At 41.3% G+C, this 23561-nt stretch overlaps 2 protein-coding genes across 2 annotated transcripts; one reads left to right on the top strand and one right to left on the bottom strand.

Annotated features, from left to right (window-relative positions):
* Positions 1–2343: 2343 nt before the first annotated feature.
* On the bottom strand, positions 2344–3290 carry exog (exo/endonuclease G). Its single transcript, XM_084703707.1, is given in 4 exon segments — positions 2344–2564; positions 2567–2735; positions 2993–3107; positions 3226–3290. Coding segments are annotated over 4 exon segments (570 nt in total).
* A 19107-nt stretch (positions 3291–22397) lies between these two features.
* LOC146275282 (uncharacterized) lies at positions 22398–23311 on the top strand. Its single transcript, XM_084703706.1, has 2 exons — positions 22398–22936; positions 23198–23311. The coding sequence occupies exons 1-2, from the start codon at positions 22481–22483 to the stop codon at positions 23309–23311; spliced, it is 570 nt and encodes a 189-aa protein (XP_084559832.1). The 5' UTR covers positions 22398–22480.
* The last annotated feature ends 250 nt before the right edge of the window (positions 23312–23561 follow it).

Genomic DNA, 23561 nt, shown 5'->3' with positions numbered 1-23561 from the left:
TTGGGTCATATCTCAGCAAATCTTTAAGAAATCAACACCAAACTTAATATGATGACTCAGAACCCTCTTCTGAGGCTGTCCAATTAATTTTGTGTCATGTGATCACTGGGCGTGGCCGCAGGAAGCAAAAATGTGTTTTGGCCAATAACTGTTGATTTGTTTGCTTTTATTAAGTGATTCCTTTGTCTCATGATATGTTGGGACGTCCCGTGTGTGTTATATGATAACTTGTGATAGTAGCCGAATTTATCCGGCCGCCATTTTGAATTCATTGAAAAACGTTTTTTCTTTACTCCTCCTACACATGTTGTCCAATCTTCACCAAATTTGGCAGAGAGTATCTTCAGACCAATCACATGATTTTCTGATTTTCTGAACGGTTTGCCCGGTACAGGCAGTCAAAATGTGCAATTCAGCCAGCCAACAGGAAGTTGGGTCGTATCTCAGCAAATCTTTGATGGATTCACACCAAACTTGCTGCATGCACTCGGAACCCTGTTCTGAGGATTTCGAAAGTGTTTTATGGTTCATTTGACAGCTTGGCCACCACATTGCTGCTTGCAGCTATATTTGGTGGCCAAGCCGCGAAGCGGCGAAGCCACATAAGTGATTTTACCTTTTCTATATTTTCTATTGATATTATATTTTGTAATTCATCTTGAATTGACCCTGAGACTTCAGAGGATGAGTCACGCATAGAATGTTGTGATCCACGCTGCTGCAATACGAAGTCCCAACTTGTAATCTGTGCCAGGTGAATAAAATTGGTGAACTGGACTCACATCTCCTGACTTCTTGAGAAAGGAAAACAGACAACGCAGACGAGATCAAGGGGGTTACACAACCCAGAGCTTGGGATGTGCAAGCCAGAGGTCCTGTCTGCAGCACGGGCTGCTGGACTCAACAAAGAGGTGGTTAGCCAGTGGTTTAACCAGTATGAGAGCCTTTTGGTCAAGCTGGGTATTGAGGGCACACTATCACATATATATGGAACTGTGATGAGTCTGGGCGTCGGGATCCTTTTTTTCTTTTTATGGCACATATGAATATGTTTGTTTAATGCAGTTTCAATGTTATGTGGCAGTATAAGCAACTGTGTTTTAAAATTGATGGTAAATTACTATTTCCCTTTGCAGTTTCACTGGCCCATTTTACCTGAACAGCTGGTCCATTTTACCTGACACTGCTTGTGCAAAAAAAGTTGGCACAGCTGATGTTTCAAGAACTGTAGGGCCTAAATAATTTTATTACACCATTTCAACAACAAAAAAATCAAAAACAGTCATTAGTAATCATAAAAACACATGGAAAAGGCATGGTATTGTATTATTGTCCCAAACGATTTACCAAAAAGTGGCCCATTTTACCTGATATCACCCTAGTACATGATATAGGCGCTTTCAGTAGGCCTACATATATTCTCATAAGTGTCTATGAATTTGTATCGATTAGATACTCTTTGGCCTTGTTTTTATACTTATTCTGAAAGAGTTGATATCATTATTTTCGCTAGCAAGATCTCATTCGATGATTAATTTCCATTAAGCCTATGCCAGCATGCACCTTTAAAGAAATGTGATCTGATTGATTGGGGTAAGAAGGCACTAAAGATGAGCCTGTAGCCTACATTTTACCAAAATACGCATTTAGTTTATTGGCAATTTTTTTGCCAAGATGCCTGTCTTGCTCTGGCAGCGGTGGCGGTGTTTGACTTAGCAAAGATAATATGCTTATTGTCTTCGTAGAGATTTATTATAATAGTTTGCTCAGATGGCGAGAATATCACCGCTCTCTCTTTCGTCTTTTGCGCCATTATACCGTTAGAAAATCATGGTTTTGGTGATCAACCTTTCTTGCCTTTTGAAGTAGGACGTGCTCGTGCACTTGCCCTGATAAGTTTAGCCTGATTGAAATTAACCACATGATTTGGATGCGGATCAGCCGTCGACGAACTGATATTTGCGGTTCTAAGTTAGCTCGCTAATGTTAACGGGCTAAAGGGACAACTGATTAACTTAGCTTCAACCCTTACGACGAACGGGCCCCCGGTGTGGTGTTGTAGTTTTTCTACCCTCGGTAGTTGTTGCAACAGCATGTGAAAAAAACGACAAAGTTTGCTTGGCCAAAAAGAGCGTTAATCGCACAATAAAAAATGTACGCTGTTAATTTAGGTTTGCGTTAACGCCGTTAATAACGCGTTAAACTGACAGCACTAATATATATATATGGATCATTTCAGTATTATGAATCAGTTCTACAATGTTTTGGTCTTCAGCGGCAGATCTAGCCTCCACTCTATGGGTTGTGCTGGCTGTGTTTGGTCCTCAGATACCCTTTGTTGTCTCAGACCGCTCCTGCTTGGCTAGCTCCATCTTCTTCATCTGGTAGAGCTTGAGGGAGGTAGTCATCAGGGGCGATGCCCTTCTCCTGCTGCTCCGCAATGTGTCGCTCCAGCTTGGCGGAGGAACGGGCACTGCCCACCTTCCTGCCAGCCAGGTAGAGATGGTACTCCTTATAGCTCATCAGCTGACATGAGTCCTGCTCACACAGGCTGGGCCGAGACCCCTGACCTCAAAGTCCTTCAAGGGTCGCTCAAAGCCTATTGGATGGTTGGGGACCACAAAGGCACTTAGGGCTATGGGTCTAGATGCTGATTGGTCTGTGTTGTTCATGTTTCCAACTAGGATGACTTTGAAGAGGTGGGTTGGCACGGCAACGTCATCTCTCCCAATAACATGTAGAGACAGAATCATGATGTAACTGGTCGAGGAAAGAAATTCTCTCTCCATCTACAGATTTGATCTGCCATGGTAACCTTGGTGAAAGGTACATGCTGTGTAATACTGCCCTCAAATGGACAAAAGACAGAACTGCAATATGACCAACATACCATGATACTACCTCCAGTCTCAGCAAATAATACACATTAATGTACTACTTTAACAAGTGGTGTGCTAGAAGGCCCGGGTGCTGTCTACATAGCTGAGGCTACCTGGTATGTCACCATCCTTTTCCCATCATCCTGTTCTTTGGGCAAGGCCAGCGGGCCGGAGACAATCCACACATCATGGAAATGCTTGGTCAGATCCCGGCAGTACATCTTCAGCCTACACACATACACAACAACCAAGCAACAGATTTGTCCGGGATGGAACCCAGCAATGTTCTAGAGTAGGGTACCTACCTGTTCCAGAACGCAACGATGTTCTAAAGCAGGAAACACACCTGTTCCAGAAGCCAGCGTTGTTCTCATAGTTCTGAGGCACAATGTTGGAAAATGTCTCAGCCATGGACTGCTGTAGACACACAATAACACACCAGCCTGACTTGGGCAGAGGTGCTGTGGGTGGTTCTGTGGGTGTGATTCTGTGTGTTTGGTATTGCATATTTGGTTGTGTGTGTGTGGTAGGGGTGCAACAATTCAACAAGCCCACGGTTCAGTTCTTACGGGTTTCGGTTTGGTTTGTTCAGCAAGTCGAAGAAAAAACATTTTACCATTTCAGTGTTCTCTCTGTATTTTCAGTGTATTTTCTGTATATCCGGCATAGATGCCCCATCATGTTAGATGTATTACCGTTACCATACTTTCCATATGCCTAGGTTCGTATGATTTTCCTCTCTCCAGCAGTGTTGCCAACTCCTCAGTAAGGAATGTAGCAGTGCTGCTTGAGGCTAGAGTGCAGGGATGCAAATACATGTATGGTCAAAAAATAGGTAATTGAAGCCCTCGCCCCATGGCAAATATCCATACTTACATTGCCACTAACCCCCTGACATCCCTTGCCCACCCCTATATGCACAGAGTACAATTACATTCTGAAGATCAAAATACACCGACGTGTCGTTCGCGAACGATCCGGCTGTAAAGAGCCGGCTCTTGAAGGTGAACGTCGGGAGCTGGCTCACATATCTGAAGAGCAGACTCTATTTTTAATAGATTAATGCAGCCTATGAAAACTAAATGATTACGAGCCAACTCACATACAGTCAGAAAGTAGTCAAAACTCGGAGGAGAGCCATGACAAATCAATACATTTTTTAGGATATGTGGTTACGGTCGAGTATGATTTCATTTCATAATTTAATTCCAATTGTTTTCTTAGTCAAATTCATAGTTAAAACATGTATTTTTAAAGTGCCGTTCGGCAGCCAAAAGAGCCGGCTCTTTTTGGTGAGCTGAGCCATACGAAACTCAAAAGGTCCACTCACCAAATTTCCATTCAGTCCAGGGTCCGGAACGGACCATGATTATTTTTCTGGCCCTTACCTCTCCCATTGACTCCCATTCAAAATGTACTTAAGTTTAGGAGGGCACAGTGCAGTGCCCCTGGACATCTTTCTCCCATAGACCAGAGTTCTGGAAGTAATTTTGTTCAAAGTGTCTATGCTTTGTGTCATAGTGACATTTCACGTTAGCTCTACCACTTTTGACAAGGGCAACCGTCTCAATGCAGATTAAACACATCGGTTTTGTGCTCCCCACCTGCAACACAAATGCGTACTTGTCAGTCCATTCTGTCTGAAATTTGTGATTTTTGGAATCAACTTTTCGCTGGGTTTTGTCACGCCATGATTTTTGCTAAGGAAGAAACAGGTAGGCTAGCTACCGTTAGCAAATCGATTAGCCTGCGTTGTTGCGAATGACACAAACAACATGGGTTACCCAAAGAGGTTGCGGCCAACGTTGAGTGAGTTGTCATGGTGATTTACAGTTATTATAGCTCCTAATTGGAGCTTTCGATTGGACATTGCTTTCTCTTTTTTAGTGCAAAATTTAACAAAATGTTGAGTTGGAAACAAACTCTTTGACCATTAATCAACAAAAACAATTTCACATTATAACAGGTTTATAAAACAACATTTGCATAACAAGTGCTTTCTTTTTGTGTTTGACTGACACACACACACACATTTCTGTCCCCTTGAGAGGCTAGTAAGAGAGAATAGCTGGTGCCTGTGGCAACCTGACCAAGTTGTAATGAGAGAAAAAAAAAAGTGCTTTCTTACTGTCCTCGGGACCTTAACTGAACAGTCACTTGCCAGCTTAGCGTTTCATTTCTGTAAGCTTCGCATCTATCTGCTTTTCAATCTCCAGCAGAGCTACCTTCTTCTCTTTTTGTGTTCGGTGGAAGCTGTTGGATTTGGTGATGAAGGTCAGTTGGCCTGTAGCTTCTGCTTTCTCAGCATATTCATCTGCTGATTTCTCAAGTGCGCTAATATCCGTCTCCATTCTTGCCCTCTTCTTTTTCAAGTCATCCAGCTCATCTGTGAGGGCCTTTCTCTTCAGGTAAATTCCTTGCCTCTGCTTCTTTCTCTTCTCTTCATCCAGGTACCCATGGTACTTCTGCCTGGCTCTTGCAGCTGAAAGCAACAGTTCTTTGGTGATCTCTACCTTGTTTACGCCCCCAACATACCTGACATAGTCGACAATGAGCCTCTGAGCCACCAGGGACATCTCCTTCTGATTCTCTACGATCATTTCCTTGTTGATTGAGAACCCACGCTCAACACTTGCCTGTCCATGAGACAGGACAAGCAGTACCTTCACCACATCCCACACTCTGGAAAATGATGGTTTTGACCCCATTGTCTCGTACAGGAGGGTGTCCACCCGGTCTGTCTTGGGGTCAAACTCCCTGAAGTTGGCCTGAAGAGCAGCTGAGTCACAAAACTCACTGAACTCTCGGAGGATGTAATCGCACACTGACTCGTCTACATGTTTGGCCTCAACAAGTGTGTGCAACATTCTTCTCATTTGGGGCATGCAAAGATCCTTAGACACGGCCATGCGTCTTGGGTCAAGGCACTGCATGCTTCTCACCAGTTGGTGATGCACTCGACCCTTTTTTAGCAGCTTCTCAGTCAGAGTGATCAAGAGTTTCTTACAGTCCATCTTGATCTCCAGCACCTGCCTCTCTGAAATCTTCTTGGAAGACTTGAGTTGGTTTAGGGTGGTTTCTGCTGCAAATCCATTGTCAATCTTGGAAGAGTCTTTGTGCAGACTGCTGTCCTGAAAAGCAACATGGAGGAGCTTCAGTGTGGAGGTGGCCTCCCTCAGGGTATTTTCCTTCAGAAATCGTCCCATGAGCCCTTTAAATATTGACATGAAAATAATGATTAATTTCAATTATATAACATTTTAATTTTGATCACTCTTTATTGGCAAATTCACAAAATAATAATTGTTAATAGAGTGAGTATGATACACTGTCTGATCAGACACGCCAAACAATAGTACCCAATTCGTAAAAAAAAAATTCTAGATGCAGATAAACTCAAATTAACCCTCATTACACTAGAAGAGGGACGGTCCCTTCCAACCCACCTTTTACATTTTAATAGGTACAGTACAGAGAATATATTTATAATACGTTTTTATCCAACATATTACTCCAAGACTAATTGAAATTGTCAAAATGTTACAAGACATTTAAAAGCCAAAATAGAGTGTTGTTCTATTGCAATGCTTAAAGCAAAAATGTATGCCTTCAAAATATGTTCATGCTTACCTTTCATGAGTTTGAACATGTCCTCACTGAGAAAGGGAAGCATGGGTTTGTCTGTTTGGTAGGCGGTGAGGAATGGAGTGACCTCTCTTGCAACGCTATTGAAGATACCCACTTTCACGGTGAAGAGAGGATCTGCACAGCGGTCCTTCAGAGCCTCAAATGACTTCACTTTTGGATTGGGTAGTTCACCTTTCCCCACCATCTCCACGTAGGCCTTTACGTGCGACCAGAGCAGTATTCCTCGTTCTGACACGTTGACATTTTCGATCCATCGGTGGTTACAAAACCGAAGAATGTTGGTGCTGCAACCAGTTGCCGTCACAAAGTCTTTGTGACGAGCAGGGCAGTTGTGGAACAGCCAGTAAATGCTGGAGAGCGTGTGTTCAACTTCCCAACCTGTAGATTTGCATCCATCTCTGAATGCGTTGTGGAGTATATGCAACCCACATGAACCAATGTTGACAAGCGACTTTCCCACATCTTTTTGCACACTCTTTTGGAGTATTTCGAACACTTTCCAGTTCACATTTGGGCCGTCCATAGAGATTTGGATAAGGTTGTTGACTCCAATCTCTGACAGCAGGTTGGTCATTTTCACAACGACATCAAGGGCAGATGAATGGCCCATGAACTCAGAGCCGATGTATTTGGTCTTCACATTGGCACCATCCCATAGCCTCACATGCAAATCCATCTGTTTGGACTGTAAATGGTGGTTCAGGCTTTCGTCAAATAGCATTACATAGGCCCCTTGCGTCCTCACGTTGGACAACGTAAGACTCTTAAAGTGGGGAGCGAGTCCGAACGAGCAGAGATACGAGCATTTGCTTTCGCCACAAGCAAATTGTTTTGCAATCTGGCTATCGGGGAACATTCTTTGGAAAAGCAGGCTGGCATCTTCGGATGATTTAAAATAATAATGAGAATTAGCCACCTTCAGTGCCCACATTACCTCCGCAGTTAGGACTTCATTTTTTGTGACAGCATCGGTTATCAACCCCTGCTTGGTAGCCAAAGAGAGAGACGCGCTGCTAGGCATAGCAGTTGACCTCGCTGTGGTGAGAAAGCTGGTGATGCCGGGTGCTGCTGTAGCTTTGCTAGCAGCAGCGCTGTGATGTTTGATACCTTTAGAATGGCTAGTTAATGCCGCCTCTCCCATGTTAGAAATATCGAATGATTTCCCACCACACAACCGACATTTTGCTCGTCCCGGGTCTTTGTCTGTTGTAACCCACATGTATTTTTCCATTCGTAGCCAAGCATTGTTAAATTTACACTTGCTATGGCCGCATAGAGAGCGCATGCCTGCTTATATTTTGAACGTATTTCTTTTAAAAGCATGTGAATTATTTAAAACTCAGCGTAAATAAACAACATGAAAATAGGATTATAACAACTTTCCATTACTTTTCCAAAAGTTTTGGGATTTTATTTTTTTCAAGCACTTTTCCAGGCCTGGAAATAACCATTTTAAAATTCCATGACTTTTCCAGGTTTTCCATGACCGTACGAACCCTGAATCTTCCCCAGCCAAGACAACAAAATATTTCTCTGTTGCACCGTTCCCCTCTCAGCTTCTATGTAAGTTCGCATGCTGCTGTTCAGGTAGTGATAAGCGCGCTCTGATGATTTGCATGTTAACAAACAATATTCTTAATTTGTAGTACATTGTAAGAGATACTAAATACCATCAGCATTCGGTTACAACAGGACTGGTGATAAGAGTCTTATTATTACTAGGCTATTAGCGGCTGAATCTGCGATGTCCAGCAGCCATTAAGTCAGATCGCGAAAATGTTTGAATGTTTTTTAAGCGCTCCAAATTTCCATTAGCTGATTGTCAGACGTTTTAGTTGAGTCTTGGTCGACCAAAGAAAATCTTAGTCGGGGACAGCCCTACAAGCTACCTAGTAGTTTCTGGTCGGACAGGTGTTCAGCCACCCACCGTGGGGTCTTCGGGGCCTGGTCGTAGGACCATAGACATAAAGAGTAGACGCCGCATCGGCTGCTGGGCGCGAGAAATGCGTCCGCCATCTTGGAAAGGGAAAATTCCTAGTTGCTTAGCATCAGAATAAACAAGATACCAGCACTGCATATTCTGCTCAAATCGGCGGACGATCACGAACAGGGCTCGAGGGATTACTTTTCACAAGTAAAATTTAACATTATCATACTATTGGTTTTATTTTGTGAAACGAATAACCATGTCCTGTATCATATCTACATGTATGACCTTTGCAGCAAAGCAAACCGCGTGAAAATCAGTTAGGTATTCAGTTCGGTATGATTAATTAAATGCGCTGACAGCTCGTTGCCCCAGCCAAACAGATTACACTGAGTGGAGCGGTGGACTTTTCCAAGATGGCGGCCCCACGGCTCGTCAGCGCCAGTAGGCAGTAGCGGTCGATGCGTCGTCTACTCATTATTATGTCAATGCATATGACAATGTGTGGTTGGCATAATACCGGACTTCCGCGCCGGTCACCGGAAAACCGTAGCGGCCAATGTTCTACTGGACGGGTGTAGCTGAAGAGGAACGTGAACTGAACAGCGTAACATCAAAAACTTGCTCACTAGATAGATGCCAGTATGTATTTAAAAAAAAAATGTATATATAAAAAAGATGCTAGTAACATAATCAGGGCATGACATTAGCATCCGCCAAATGCGGGTAGAATTCGGCTGTGGCGGGTAACGCAGTCACTCTTACTAGCCACTTTGGCAGGTGGAATTCTACATACAGTATCGCTCGCTTAAGATTTTTTTATTGTAGTCTTCTCAAAACAAAATAATAAACTCTTGCAGGGTTCTCAAGCCTCAATCATTGACCGTAAGACACTCATTTCAACCAGCACGTATTGTTTCCCCCTGTGTTGAACAGTCTCGGCCACCGTACGTTTGTTGCTAGCAAACATATGCGAAAGCTCCTCTCGTGGGGCTTTTGATAAAACTTGAGGACCCTGCTCAGTGCAAGGCGAGGATGCGGCGGTAGGCTACATAACAGCTGTAGGAGAACCCGGAGGGCAGACAAAAAAGAAAAAAACTGGTGATGAAAGTGAAACCGAAAATAAAGAGACAAATAGTTGTTTATAAATATTTAACTGGACAAAAAATAATTATGGTTAGTTCATAAATTTTCAATACATCTTAACACCCCATGATATGCAATGAGCTACTCTTTTTGTCTTTGTCTTAATCAGTTGCATATTTTCATACAAAAGAACTTTACACACTTAAAAGAGCTTTAGATTTGGCAACATGTACATTTTATGTTGTCTTGATTTTGGGTTGCATTTGAAAGGATTGTAAATCTAGTTCTTCAAGTAAATTGTAGCAAACCGTAGTCAACTTTAATCAAATAAATCTTCATTTCCCAACAACAAAATTGTGGCTAGTGAAATTGCTGAGTGGCTTGTAACTTTGGAAAATCACTAGCCACAGTGGCTGGTGAGCAAAAATGTTAAAGGTCACATGAATTGCTGTTTTTGGATGCTTTTATATAGGGCTTAGTGGTCCCCTAATACTGTATCTGAAGTCTCTTTTCTGAAATGCAGCCTTGGTGCAGAATTATAGCCACTACGAGTAGTCCCACAATGAGCTTTCCTCAGAACGCGCTGTTTCTGTGTCTGTGGCTTTAAATGCTAAATAAGGAGGAGAGAGGCGGCACCACACGCTAATGTTTACAGTGGACGTATCACAATGGCTCGTAGACCCGTTGCTGTAAGATGCCTCGAATTTGCCCATTCTCATCTGATAACCCTGGTTTGCAGAGCTGCACACTCAAGTCATTTGAATGTGAGGAAAGGCGGATATCGCGTGCGCTATAACACCAGCAGCAGAATGTTATCCACATAACAACGAAGCATACAACACTGCGTTACAGAATGTGTATTCACACACATACTTGATGCTATATACCTTTACATTAGCGACAGTACCTCAGCTGATAGCTGCAAGGGTGCTTTCACACTTATTAGTCCGTTTGCTTGGTCCGAATCAGTGGATGAGTTGCTACTTTGTTGCATTTTTCATTAGGTCCGGTTAGTGTTCACACGGTCCTGTTTTAAGCGAACCAACGTTTGAAAAAAAACAAAACAATGACACACGGTCATACAGGTTGTTAATCTATTGGGCAGAAAATGTGTGAGGGAAAATCACTTCCATGTCACGAACAACAATGGAGCAACAGCAGCGATCGCAATACTATCTTTAATTGTTATGATTTGGGGTTGCTCGTTGGTCTTTTACTCAGGATTATATCCAGGTTATCAAACCATGGGAATTATATGTTTTCATCTGACGAGCCATCACTTTTCCATAGAACATCACACACTTTTAGCTGTCTTAAGTTTTTAACTTTCAACCAACATTGGTCCACTGTGCAATAATGACGCTTTATTTCAGTATATAACTAAATAATTTAAATACCTCGCTACTCTAATGTGTCTCCACAAGTATCTCTGCAGTATGATCATCAGCCCATATTTGCCGTTCCTTCACTTAATCATTCCCCCACGTTTTCCCTCAACTCATTTCGCTGCTAATGAGTGGCACGGCTGTCTCCGCCAAGTGTAAATTCCTTTTTCAACCCACAATGCACTACATTTTGGTTTGCTTCCTGGAATAGGTCAATATTAAGTCCAATTACGTTCAGACCTAAAGCGAACCGAACCATGGTTCACTTGGAACCGGACCGAGTCCCATCTTTTTAGGGGGACCATGGTTCGGTTGTTTGATCCGCACTAGAGTTCGAATGCGTGTTCTCACCTCTCCAAACGAACCGTACTTTCAGAGAAAACGGACCATGGTCCGATTGAAACGGACCAAACATGTCAGGTGTGAAAGCATCCTAAGAGTAGCAAGCTAGGTAACCATATAGTAAGCAACAAAATGATATAGCGTTAGTTGACTTACTTGTCCGAGGTTTGTAGCTGGACCAAGGAGTACTGATCCAGAATTTAATTTCAGACGGTCAGCAAGGCCAACTTTGTACTGGCTCAAGTTAAGGAAACAGTGGTGGCAGAAATGTTTGGCGCAGACATGCAAAACTTTGAAAGGTTCTGTCGGCACATTTCCAGCTAAAATAAAATTAAGATACTGGTTGTGCAGAGGCTTGTGACGTCACAAGGAGCAAATTTTCAAACAAAGCGTTTGAGCTTTCATTTTCTCAAAGGCGGAGAAGAACACCTAGGGCTTTGTTTATACCTATCGAAAGTTTTAGCCACTGGGGGACCAAAGGCAGGCTAGGGGAACTCATATTAATGTTAAATAACCTCCTAAAGTGAAGTTTTCATGTAATGTGACCTTTAATGTCAAGCTCTGAACATAATGTTTGACAGTGGTAGTTTATGGAGGATTATAGGGGCCAAAACTAAATAAATAAATACTTGGATAAATAAATAATTATTTAACACAAAGCTTAAATAAATGACTAATTATATAATGAAATGCCTAATTGACAAACAAAATATATACATTACAAATTAAATGAGACACTAAATATATAAATGTTACATGTATTTGTGTGTATATATATATTTATGTTTTTAATGTGTTGACATTTATTTATTTATACTTACATTTATTTATTTATCCTTACATTTTTTTTATTTATCCTTACATTTATCCACGGTGTAACTTGCTGCAGCTAAATAAATCCGTTGTCTGCATCACCAAGTCAGGTGGCGGGTTAAAGCCTCTGATTGGCGAATGAACAGTATTACACACCAGGCAGGCTCAACCAGTCAATCAAGCTCTCTTCGATCTAGAGGGGTCCTCTATCGCCTCACTCTGCAGCTGCTAGGGGTGTGCGAATCAGTGCGATATGCAAAATGTGGTATTGATCCGATACCAAGGAGTAAATAAAGGGCCATACGGCGCCCCTGCCAATACAAATATTGCTGATTTGCAATATTACTTTTTATTTAGAAAAGCAGTTTATCTACTTTCGTGTCGAGGGCACAATGCCTCAATTTATGAAGTGAAAGCAACATCAATATGACAATTTGAATTACAATTTAAAATGTGAATTTTCATGATAATTTATAGATTTTTCCTTTAATTACTTGTTCATGATTATGATCATAATAAAACACAGGACAAAGAGTTTTGTCAAAAATACTGTTAGTGTGTGCCGCTGAGTCATGTTACTGCACGTACATGCCGGCAACAACTCACAGCCTAGCAGGGGAGGGGCAAAGTGAGCTTGAGCGAAGTTAGACGGTGTACAACCACTATGATGTAAAGGGAATTGTGTACTGAATGTAGAGAACAGAAATTGAAACTTAAGTATTGATCTTATCACGCCAGTATCAATCAATAGGCTACTGATACCAACGTTAGTATCAATACTATCGGTCCTGAGATCGATTCGCCCACCCCTATGTTGTACCAGCTCGCCGAGGATCGTGAACACATTTTCATTTATGTCTGTGTCAGTCAGGGCCGATATCGTTGCTATAACTTTAGCGAAGCTTTCAATATGATGTAAATTGGCAGTTGCCTCCATCTCTTCAGCTACCGCCAACATTTCGACCACTATAGCATGCACTATTTCATTTGTTGAATCCACACTAGTATGGAACGCCAAGTTAGTCAAAATTAAATAAATACATAAATAAATAGGTAAATACATAGATAAATACACACAATAAATATGGTTATAAAATAAACTTTTTTTATGAAGAAAAAAAAAAGATCGCAATAAATATATAAACATCACATTATATAATTATAGAGCTGAATCCATTTACCAACATCAATAAATAAATGCATTTATTTATTTCAAAATGACGTTTTTGTAAAGACAACATTTATTTATTTCATGGGACTTTTATTTCCTAATGCCACATTTATTTCCAATCTCACATGCAAACGAGAGGGGCGTGGTTATCTTCAGACCAACGCAGCTGCACACTAGTGATGGGTAGTTCGGATCATTTTACTGATTCAGTTCTTTGAATCTCGTTCAGTAAAATGAACAAATCTTTTTTCGAGTAATTTGTTAATTACAGTGGGGGGGGGGGGGGGGCTATCCGTTCACTGCAAACATGTATCATATTCTCATGTAGGTTAGTGCATGACATGTGCACTAGCAGATACTATTTCCAAAGAATTACACTGTACTAAACTATAAGTGTACATGTAAAGTGAAAATAACAAAACCTATCAGTATGATGACTTGAGCGAATATCATTCACGTCTTACTACAACAGCGGCGGCGCGAAAGGGAATGAGGAAAATGTTTCCTCTACTACAAAATACAACGCGGGTCACGTGAAAAAGTGATCCAAAGACCCGTAGAAAGACCGAGTCCGGAAATGAACGAATCATTCCTCTAGCAACCAGTACAGAGCCTATGCAGGTCACGTGAAAAATGATCCAAAGACTCGTAGACCGAGTCGGGAAATGAACGAATCGTTCCTCTAGCTACCAGTACAGAGCCTATGCAGGTCACGTGAAAAATGATCCAAAGACTCGTACCCGAAGACCGAGTCGGGAAATGAACGAATCATTTATGTTTACTTGGACGAGCCTATGCAACAGTCCCGATGTGCAGCCATGAGAAAATGAACGAATCACTCTTTGAGAGGACTTGTTACTCCCGAGTCATTTTTTCAAAATGAACGAATCGTTCACGAACAACACATCACTACTGCACACAAGATCGAAGGCAGATAGGGACACCTAGATTCGGTAGATAATGGAAGACATTAGCCATGTCAGAGATCGCATGCTGGCCTTATAGATCAAATTGATCAGCATGACTTGTCAGGATATATTATTTTGGCACACATAGTAGATTTTGTAGAGGTACTTGGGCGGATAAGTGCTCTACAGAACATAGATATTGAAGTCATAAATAGTTTGAAACTTATCGAGCACTGTTCGTGTGCAAGATCTACAGGTAGTGGGGGGTGATTAGTGCCAGGTAATGTTAGCTAACAGAGCTAGCAACCGTTGCTACGCCTAACAAAGAAGACAATCACTGCCGCTGTCAGGCCAAATAGTGTCCTAGGGCCAAATAGTGTCCTACCTGACGTCACAATGCCATTCCGTAGCAAGGACGCGTCCGTCGCTATGCCGACCTTAAATTCCTGAGATATCTAATCGTGCTAGCAGGAAACTGTCATGGTTGCTATACTGGTTACTAGGTAGGAAGTTTTGTATCTAGGCTTATTTAAACCAGTTTATTCTACTCTACTATTTAAAGTATTCACTCGTTCAACATTCCCGAGACAGCAACGCGCGCAGGTAGAATACTATACGTGTTGCCTTCCCGGTCTGTTAAAATTGACGCTAAATAAGTAATTTTGTTGACGAAAACAACTGGCTAGCTAGCACCAGCTATCGAACGAGTGAAAACTTTAAATAGTAGAGTAGAATGAACTGGTTTAAATAAGCCTAAATACAAAACTTCCTACCTAGTAACCAGTATAGCAACCATGACAGTTTCCTGCTTGCACAATTAGATATCTCAGGAATTTAAGGTCGGCATAGCAACGGACGCGTCCTTGCTTCGGAACGGCATTGTGACGTCAGGTAGGACACTATTTGGCCCTAGGACACTATTTGGCCCAAAGACACTATTTGGCCCAAGGACACTATTTGGCCTGACAGAGGCGCTTGGGATGTCAGAGGCGGTGTCAGGCCAAATAGTGTCCTAGGGCCAAATAGTGTCCTAACTGACGTCACAATGCCGTTCCGAAGCAAGGACGCGTCTGTCGCTATGCCAACCTTAAATTCCTGATATGGCTGCGCATGTACTCCTAGGACTAGACTGCCGTGGCAACATCCCAGGTCCTGATGGACATCTTCCACACCCATGGCGCACCAGAGGTCATCCTGACGGACCAGGGCAGAGAGTTCTGGAACAAGGTCAAGTAGATGATAAATAAAACATTGGGTTTTTCAAGTGTTGAGGATATACTACACACAAACCAAACTAATGATTACATTTGTACTTATTAAGGTTAACCAGATCTTGTTTGAGAAGTGGGGGGCAAAGCATCGTATTACATCCGCCTACCATCCCCAGACCAACGGACTGGATGAGAGGACCAACCAGACGCTGAAGAGGGCCATCGGGAAGACTCTGGATGGGCATCAAGAACGGTGGGAGGATAACCTGAAGGTAATCTTGTTTGCACATAACACCAGTGTTCAGGCTTCCACCAGGTATTCACCCTACCGACTGATGTACGGTCAGGAGCCACGGCTGTCAACCGAGGTATGTAAACTTTTGATATTTTATTCTTATATATTAATTATATATGCAATATATTTGCAATAGAATAAATAAAAAAAACACTAACTTCACGCAATTATCTGCTGCATGTTCTGTATTATCATGTAATTTCAGATCACAGGTGACCTTCCTCATGAGGTTGAAGTTGACGGGCCTGGTGAGGGCGCCTTCGAAGACTACCTCCAGACCAGGGCCAACAATGATGAAGAGGTTTTCGACAAGGTGAGAGAAATGACCTTACATCACATACTACACAACTGTGCACTGTAGCTTTCACCACAAGGTGCACTCAGTTTCTGTAACACCAATGTGTATCACTCATCTGAGTGATGCTAAGTAATTGTTAACTTAATAACAATGGATCACAGACACAAAGTTATAAAACACTAGACAATATATAGCTTAGTTGCTTTCCTTTCTCTTGAACGGTCAAGGTGCGACTCAACGTGGAGAAAGCCCAGGAAAAACAACAGGAGGCCTACCGGAGGAGGACCAAGAAGGGGACCAAGCGCTTCAAAGTCCTCCCAGGCATGGAGGTGTTGAAGAAGGACGAGAGGAAGCGTGGGAGACCTGGACGCACAATGGATCCAGACTGGCCAACAAAGTACCGGTAAATAGACTTAACAGTAGTCAGAATGAGAAGGTAGTGATTTGAAGCCAGTTTTGCCATTATAGCATGTCTTCTTTAGGGTGACTGATGTTGGAGACAACAACTTGGTGCAGTTGGAGACCTTGGACGGCCAACAACTGAAGACCAGGACACCCTATGCCTCAGTGAAGCCTCTGTTGAAGAGTGACTGTAACTTATAGCACAGTTCTCAATACAAAAAGTCATTATGACACCACATTTGATAGATACAATTTCTTTGTTACTCTGTGATTGACATAAGGATTCCGAGCTAGCCCCCCCACAGAGGAAGCTGTGTCCCATCCACCCGAGCCAATGGGTTCTGATGACCCTGAACTGCTAAGCTCTGAGCCGGAGGGGGACTCACTTCAGGTACATTAAAAACGCATTCAGCATTCATTTAAAAAATGGTATATTATAGTGGCTGAATACAGTCACAAGACAGCATCTACTTCTTTTTGCCAGTCCCTATAATCTAACATTATTATGTTTTTTATAGTGCTGTCAAACGATTAAAATATTTAATCGCGATTAATCGCATTAATGTCATAGTTAACTCGCGATTAATCACAATTAATCGCACATTTTTATCTATTCTAAATGTCCCTGATTTCTTTTTGTCCCAATCTTTTTTCTTATATGCTCTTAATGCTCTTATCAACATAGAAAAGTGGTTCGGATTGCTTTGTGCAAATATTTTTTTTATTGAAAACAACATTGCAATTGCCTGGCTTTGACGAGGGGGCAGAGAATTCGCATCAGCTGTGTGCTTGGCCATCAAGTGGTATTTCAGACTGGACGTGCTGCGATGATAGCTCAGTTTACAACGACAAAACACACAGATCACTGGTCTTGTCAATAGAACCATTTGGCAACTTTTTAAAAGCAAACTTTCCATTCAGAATCTTATTGGCATCCATTTCGGCATCTCGCGCTCGTTATCCACTCAAAACGTAACGTTAGCCTACTACCAGAGAATGTCTAATATCCGTAAACGGGCTCTGCTACTACTCTTTAGCCAGCTCGCAAGCCAAACGAGTGTTTGGCGTGCCTGTTGTTTTGTTTCCGGTCTAGCTAGATCCGGTGTGGTGTTGTAGTTTTTCTAACGTCGGTAGTTGTTGCAACAGCATGTGAAAAAAACTACAAAGTTTGCTAGGCCAAAAAGAGCGTTAATCGCGCGATAAAATAATTGACGCCGTTAATTTGGGTTTGCGTTAACGCCGTTAATAACGCGTTAAACTGACAGCACTAGTTTTTTAGGTTACATGCATTGGACTCCAGGAGCCTGTGTCCCATCCATCTGAGACAGTGTGTTTGGATGGGCCTGAACCACTGTGCTCAGAGTTGGAGCAGGACTGTCTTCAGGTAAACTAGCTGTGTTGCTTTATATCACTATTCATTTTATTATTCAAACATGAGGTTGTTGATGCCTATCATGTTAATAATCAATTTGTCTTCTCTCAGGATGTCCAGGACTGTGATGTCATCATCACAGGTGTTCAGCGGGGGTTTTTAAGTAATTTACAGATTTTCAAGGACATAAAGTAGGTTTGTATATTGTGGAGTTGTTTTGTATATAGCTGTGTATATCATATATGTTATATAGTTTGTCAATCAGTTCTGAAATCATTTCATAAAATCAGTTCTGAAATCATTTCATAAAACCAGTTTTGAAATTGTTTCATAAAATCAGTTCTGGAATCGGTTCCTAATTTAATATATACACTTGTATACAAATTTATTTTTTATGTTGTACAAATATAACTCATTGGTTACACTGTCTTACATTTTCCCTACTCTTTTGCAGGTGTAGCAAACGTGTTTTGGACCATTCAGGAGTTGTCAAGATGCAGCAATTATGTCAACCTCTGTGACCTTGCTCAGTCACTGCCAATTTATTTTATAAAATGTAACACTTTTTATGAAACCCATATGCAGAAGGCATTACATATACAGCAGAATGCATGCAGTTCTAATTGAGTTCCATTGATGTATGTAGTCATAGTATATGTATACAATAAAGAATTACAAATATAGTTTTTAATTTCCTATCTTTGTGCTGCATTATAAGTGTAATTTAATCCGTGCTCAAACATGTATTTGGACTTAAATTAATATAATATTACAGTGCATGACAGAGCAAACTGGTCAAAATATGATTGTCACATAGAGGAAAGGTAAGAGGTAGGTTAGTTTTATATACGAACCCCTTTGTTAATATAAGGCAAGTTTTGTATTTAGAACTATTTAAAACAATTTAGCCTAGCCTCCTCTACGAATTGTCTATACTATACGTTTTCACTTGTTCGATAGCTAGTGCTAGCTAGTTTGGTAAACAATAAAAATATTACAAAGGTTATTAAACAACTGCCTTCTATGTTGAGCTAGTTGGTACCTTTTTTGTCGAAAAAATACCTTATTTCGCATCGATTTTAACCGATCGGGTAGGCAAAGCGTATAGTATTCTCCATGCGCGCGTTGCTATCTCAAATGTCAGGAATTTAAGGTCGGCATAGTGACGGACGCGTCCTTGCTTCGGAACGGCATTGTGACGTCAGGTAGGACACTATTTGGCCCTAGGACACTATTTGGCCTGACACCACCGCTACATCGCTCTGCTATTATGTGGATAGCTAGGTCAATAAGGCAGCTAGTTATAACTATCTAGCCTCACCATTATGCCATGCCTTTTTACCATTTAGTGAGACGAGACCTGAAGTGAAGCCAGACTATTCCAGACATTACCCATACCTTTGGATTTACAGTACTGCTTAAAATTGAAGTCAAGTTTCTTGACGTTTTGTTATTATTGTGAGAATGTTTTCCTGTTTCTCTTTATTATTATTGTTGTTGTTATTGTTATTATTGTTATTATTATTATTATTATATCAACTTCTTAGTTCTTCTGCCGTTTTTTGGCCTTCAACTAGTCCTGCATACTTTCACCGATTCCTACAATTTTTGTATCAAAACGTTCAGCTCCTTCAGGAGATGTTGGATATGACTTTTATACTTAGACTCTCACTTTTATACTTTTTAAAGAATTAAGGTTTTTGTGCAAATTATTCTCCCATTAAAAGTAATGGTAAATCCTTTCAAATCATTAAAAAGCTTCCTCCTCTTTCAAACTTAACTACAGTGCCGCCGCTCCCATAACGCGCACTACGCGCTGTGCGTAGGGCACCAAGTCCTGAGGGGGCACCAAAAAATTGCCAACTGAAAAATCATAAGTTATTATAATTATAATGCCGATATTATTTCAGTAGGTCTATATAAATATTACGCACCTTTTAGGCATGTATATCACAAAACAGGCAAAACAAGAAAAAAACAAATATACACACAACTTTCCGAAGCTCGCCGTGGGTGCCCTTTCCTATCTCAGTGGCCTGACGAACTTTGACAGTAGGCTAGGTAAACTTTTCGAAAATGGCCTCAAAAAGACAACAGGAGTCAGGGTGTCAATGATGCCCGTGCATCACTTTCAGGTAAGTCCATGTTTAATTAGGCTATTGTTAAATACGGGAAATGTGCTGCTAACTTAGCCTATGCATACACCTCAAACTAGCTGACGTTATTGCTAATTTTAGCACACTCAAATATGTTAGGTGCAAACTAAATTTAGATTTTACCGTTAAACATTATCTATGCATTTGAAATAACTGGGGGGGGGGGGTCATCATAAAGGAATTATGCGTATGCGAATTATGCTTTGAGCCTTGAAGCGAGAGCAGCCTTTAAAATTCTCTCACTAACTTCAATGGAGAGGTGGGTAAAATTCGAATTTCGAAAGTAGACGGGTTTTTAAACTGCCGGTAGAGTCGTATTTCTGACCGCACAGACATATAAAGGACATCTCTGGTTTCGGCAGAGTCTTGGGTCTCGGAAAATAACCTTATATTTTGGATTGGACGTATAGTTTTGCCTCTAGGTTAATTTGTTTGAGGTGTGGATTCCAGCTAAATGTCTGTTATTCTCTCTTCCCAGCTCACAGCTGCGCCATCACCGTGGCAACCAAACAGACACGCACCAGGAAAGCAGAAGGATGCCCTTGGTTCCCGCCTTAATATATTTGCCGTCCAAACACCGATTTTATTTCTGAAAACTGCTAGATATTCATGACAATTCAAGCTCAAAGCACATACCATTGGTTAAGGGGTTACTTGGAGGGGGGAAAAAATTGTATCGTTAGCAACGGCAGCCATTGTTTTCCGAGGCGGAGCCAGGGAGGATACCATGGGAGATTGCCTACAGTGTTTGATTGAAATCGGAGACGATATTATGAGTAAATCTAAAGACAATTTTTAAAATATGTGTTGTCAATATTGTCAATTAGAAGTCTAACCTTTTTACGTACGAAGAATGTGTTTGTGGGAGTGACGTGAGTTATTTCAGGAAAGAATTACGTGGAAAAACAACATGAACTAGCTATATTATGTAAACTTTAAGCAAAATTTACATGTTTGGCCAATTCGGTCGATTGTGGAAGAAAGTCAAACGTTTTTTAGTTATTTTGAGTATCCAGCCATAGCGCCAATCTAGCTACTTTTCTGGGAGTGGAATTCCAGTTTCCCCCACGTGTTCACTAATCACTAGAAGGGTCATAACATTTAATCATAATATGTTATTTCTAATCTGTATTCTGTTCTACATTGCTCACAGATTTGTGGGTATTCCATCTACTCAAAGTATTCCTCCATCTTGTAATTAAAGTGGTTAAAAATTAAGTTGTCTGATGAGCTATGGTTAGGTTTGCCACCTCCAATGTGGTCAAATAAGGGACACTTTGGCAATGGCCAATGTCGGGGGGGAAATATTGGCCATTGGCTGCTTCAAGTCAGCCGAGCTGCAAGCGGCTGCAGACGACGCTGGCGCTGCATGAAGTCGAACGCACCTATAACAATCATCATCGACCGTGCTACACGTGGGACTATCTTATTTTGATTATCAGAATGACAGGCAGTCACTGTGACTCAACGTCATTGTTACCATGTCTCGAGAAACTATTGGTTTTATTATAATAGGCCTATTTCTCATGTAGGAGCATGTGAAAACTTAACGTAAGCATTAGAGTAGGTTTAGCGCGAACATACAGGACATATTGCGTCCCGTATTGACTCATTACGGGACGATTGTTCAATACGGGACGGTCCCGTAGTATTATACGGGACGGGTGGCAACCCGGAGAAAACAATGGCTGCCTAAAATCACCTTGATAAAGGATGATTTGCCTAAAGTAATAATATATTTATTCACATCGTAAAAAAACAAACAACTTAGTTCTCTAATGAACAGAGCAGGGCTATTGTGACACATAGGCCTACGTGCTTGCAAAATTAGTAATTTACAACTTGTAATATGAAATTGTATTTCTCAATAAAACGTTGGCATGATGTGAAGTTTTATGACGGCATATTAGTATAGGGCCTAATCATATAAATCTCTCGACATAAAAATAAATAAAAAAGAATAAAATAAATCTCTGGTCATTACACACATTCCCTCGCGCACGGCAAAGCCTATAAAAGCGGGAACCGTGGGAATTTTATTTCCCACGGGCTATTCGGATGATCCGGCAAGAAAGGGCTTTTAGGCTTATAAGGCAAGTTCGTTTTTTCAAAACTCATTATTGCCAAAAACCTGTTTAACCTATATGTGTTTCGTTAACTTTTTAAGTACAGTGTGTACTTCACATACAAATAATTACAAAGATTTTTCGAGGGCCTTATAGTTCGGTAACGCCAGTTAGAAGAATTATTTATTTTTTTACAAACTAGCTTAAATAGCCTCCCAGTTACACCGACATACATTGGACTTAAACTAATTGTCAAATTCGATTTATTCACTCATAACTCTTTCTTCAAAAGTTAATGGTCCGACAAATGAGATATAAAACGGGGGTTCTATTAGAAACTGAGGTAAAACATTAGCTATTATGTGCACCAGGGGGCGCGCGAGACTAGCCGTTAGTACAACTACAGCTTACAGCTCCGACTTTATACGTGTATGTTATGTGTGTTATATGTATATATATGACGTGTGACTCATATACATGAGTCACATGTCAAGTCATTCTTTTTCTATTGTAATTACAGAATGGCACTGACAGCGACCCTCTGTGGCACCAAACCCAGCCCGTATTACAGGCCCCCTGAGCTCCGGATCAAGGTCCTCATGATGATAGATCAGGCACGAGTAATCACATGGGAGTTCAAGGAGAGCATCGCAGTGGCCAAAACCACAAAAATAAATAAAATTGTGGCCATCACAGACGGGGAGACGGTGACTAAAGTCACCATGTTTGAGGAGTTCTCCTCCAAGATTGCGGAGGGGAAAAGTTATTTAATGAGGGGGTACTCCTTGCGGGGAGAGTCCCCTCCCTACTACCTTATCACCAGGGAAACCAAGTTCTTCAGGAGCTCACTTGTCCCATGTAAGGACGGACTTATGGAGCAGGCGAGAGCCCTCTTCTGTCCCCCGTCCATACAGAGAAACCTGTGGGAGGTGAAGGACAGCAAGGGCCTCCTCACAGTGGAGGGGGAAATCGTGCAAGTATGCTGATTCTGTTCATAAGAGTAACACACTAAATTCACATTCCCAGTACTTTGTCTGTGTACGTAGCTTATCCTGTTGTAATTCAGAGATATTACGTTTTTAGGTAGACAAAGTAATACAATAAGAATCTGAAACAATGGATCTTCTGTAGTTTTTTTGTTTAACTAGACCGATATTATAAATGTTTTTTACTTTAATGTCACAGTGAAATGTTTACGTCTAATTAGATCAGTAAGTGATTTACCTTGTTGTTGTCAGCTTTCAGCGGTAAAAAAAGTCCGCAGTGGGAGAGAGGAGGTGCCACTCAGAGAGGTGAAGCTCCGGCAGGTAAGACATGAGAATGTGAGGATGAGACAGGGACTAACCCTTTAGGGAAAACAATCTAAATGGCCTGTTTCATCATCCCTGTAAAAGAGAGTTTTCATACAAAGTTGTCAGTACTTTCAAACAGCTTCATGGTGCCAAGCATTTAAACAGTTTCCTGCCAAACACAATAGAAATTGCTTAAAAAAAAACATGTTTTGCATTATAATGTGTATTGCTCACTATGTCCATGTAATGTATCACAGCATTTCTTAGTGGGAGAAGCTGAAACTTTAGCAGTTAAATTACATGTTGGAGG

The sequence above is a fragment of the Hypomesus nipponensis genome, chromosome 8, assembly GCF_054491055.1.
Source record: "Hypomesus nipponensis isolate SF chromosome 8, ASM5449105v1, whole genome shotgun sequence".
Taxonomy (NCBI): Eukaryota; Metazoa; Chordata; class Actinopteri; order Osmeriformes; family Osmeridae; genus Hypomesus; species Hypomesus nipponensis.
Note: the sequence above shows the minus strand (reverse complement) of the source record. Positions and strands in the feature narration are given on the sequence as shown.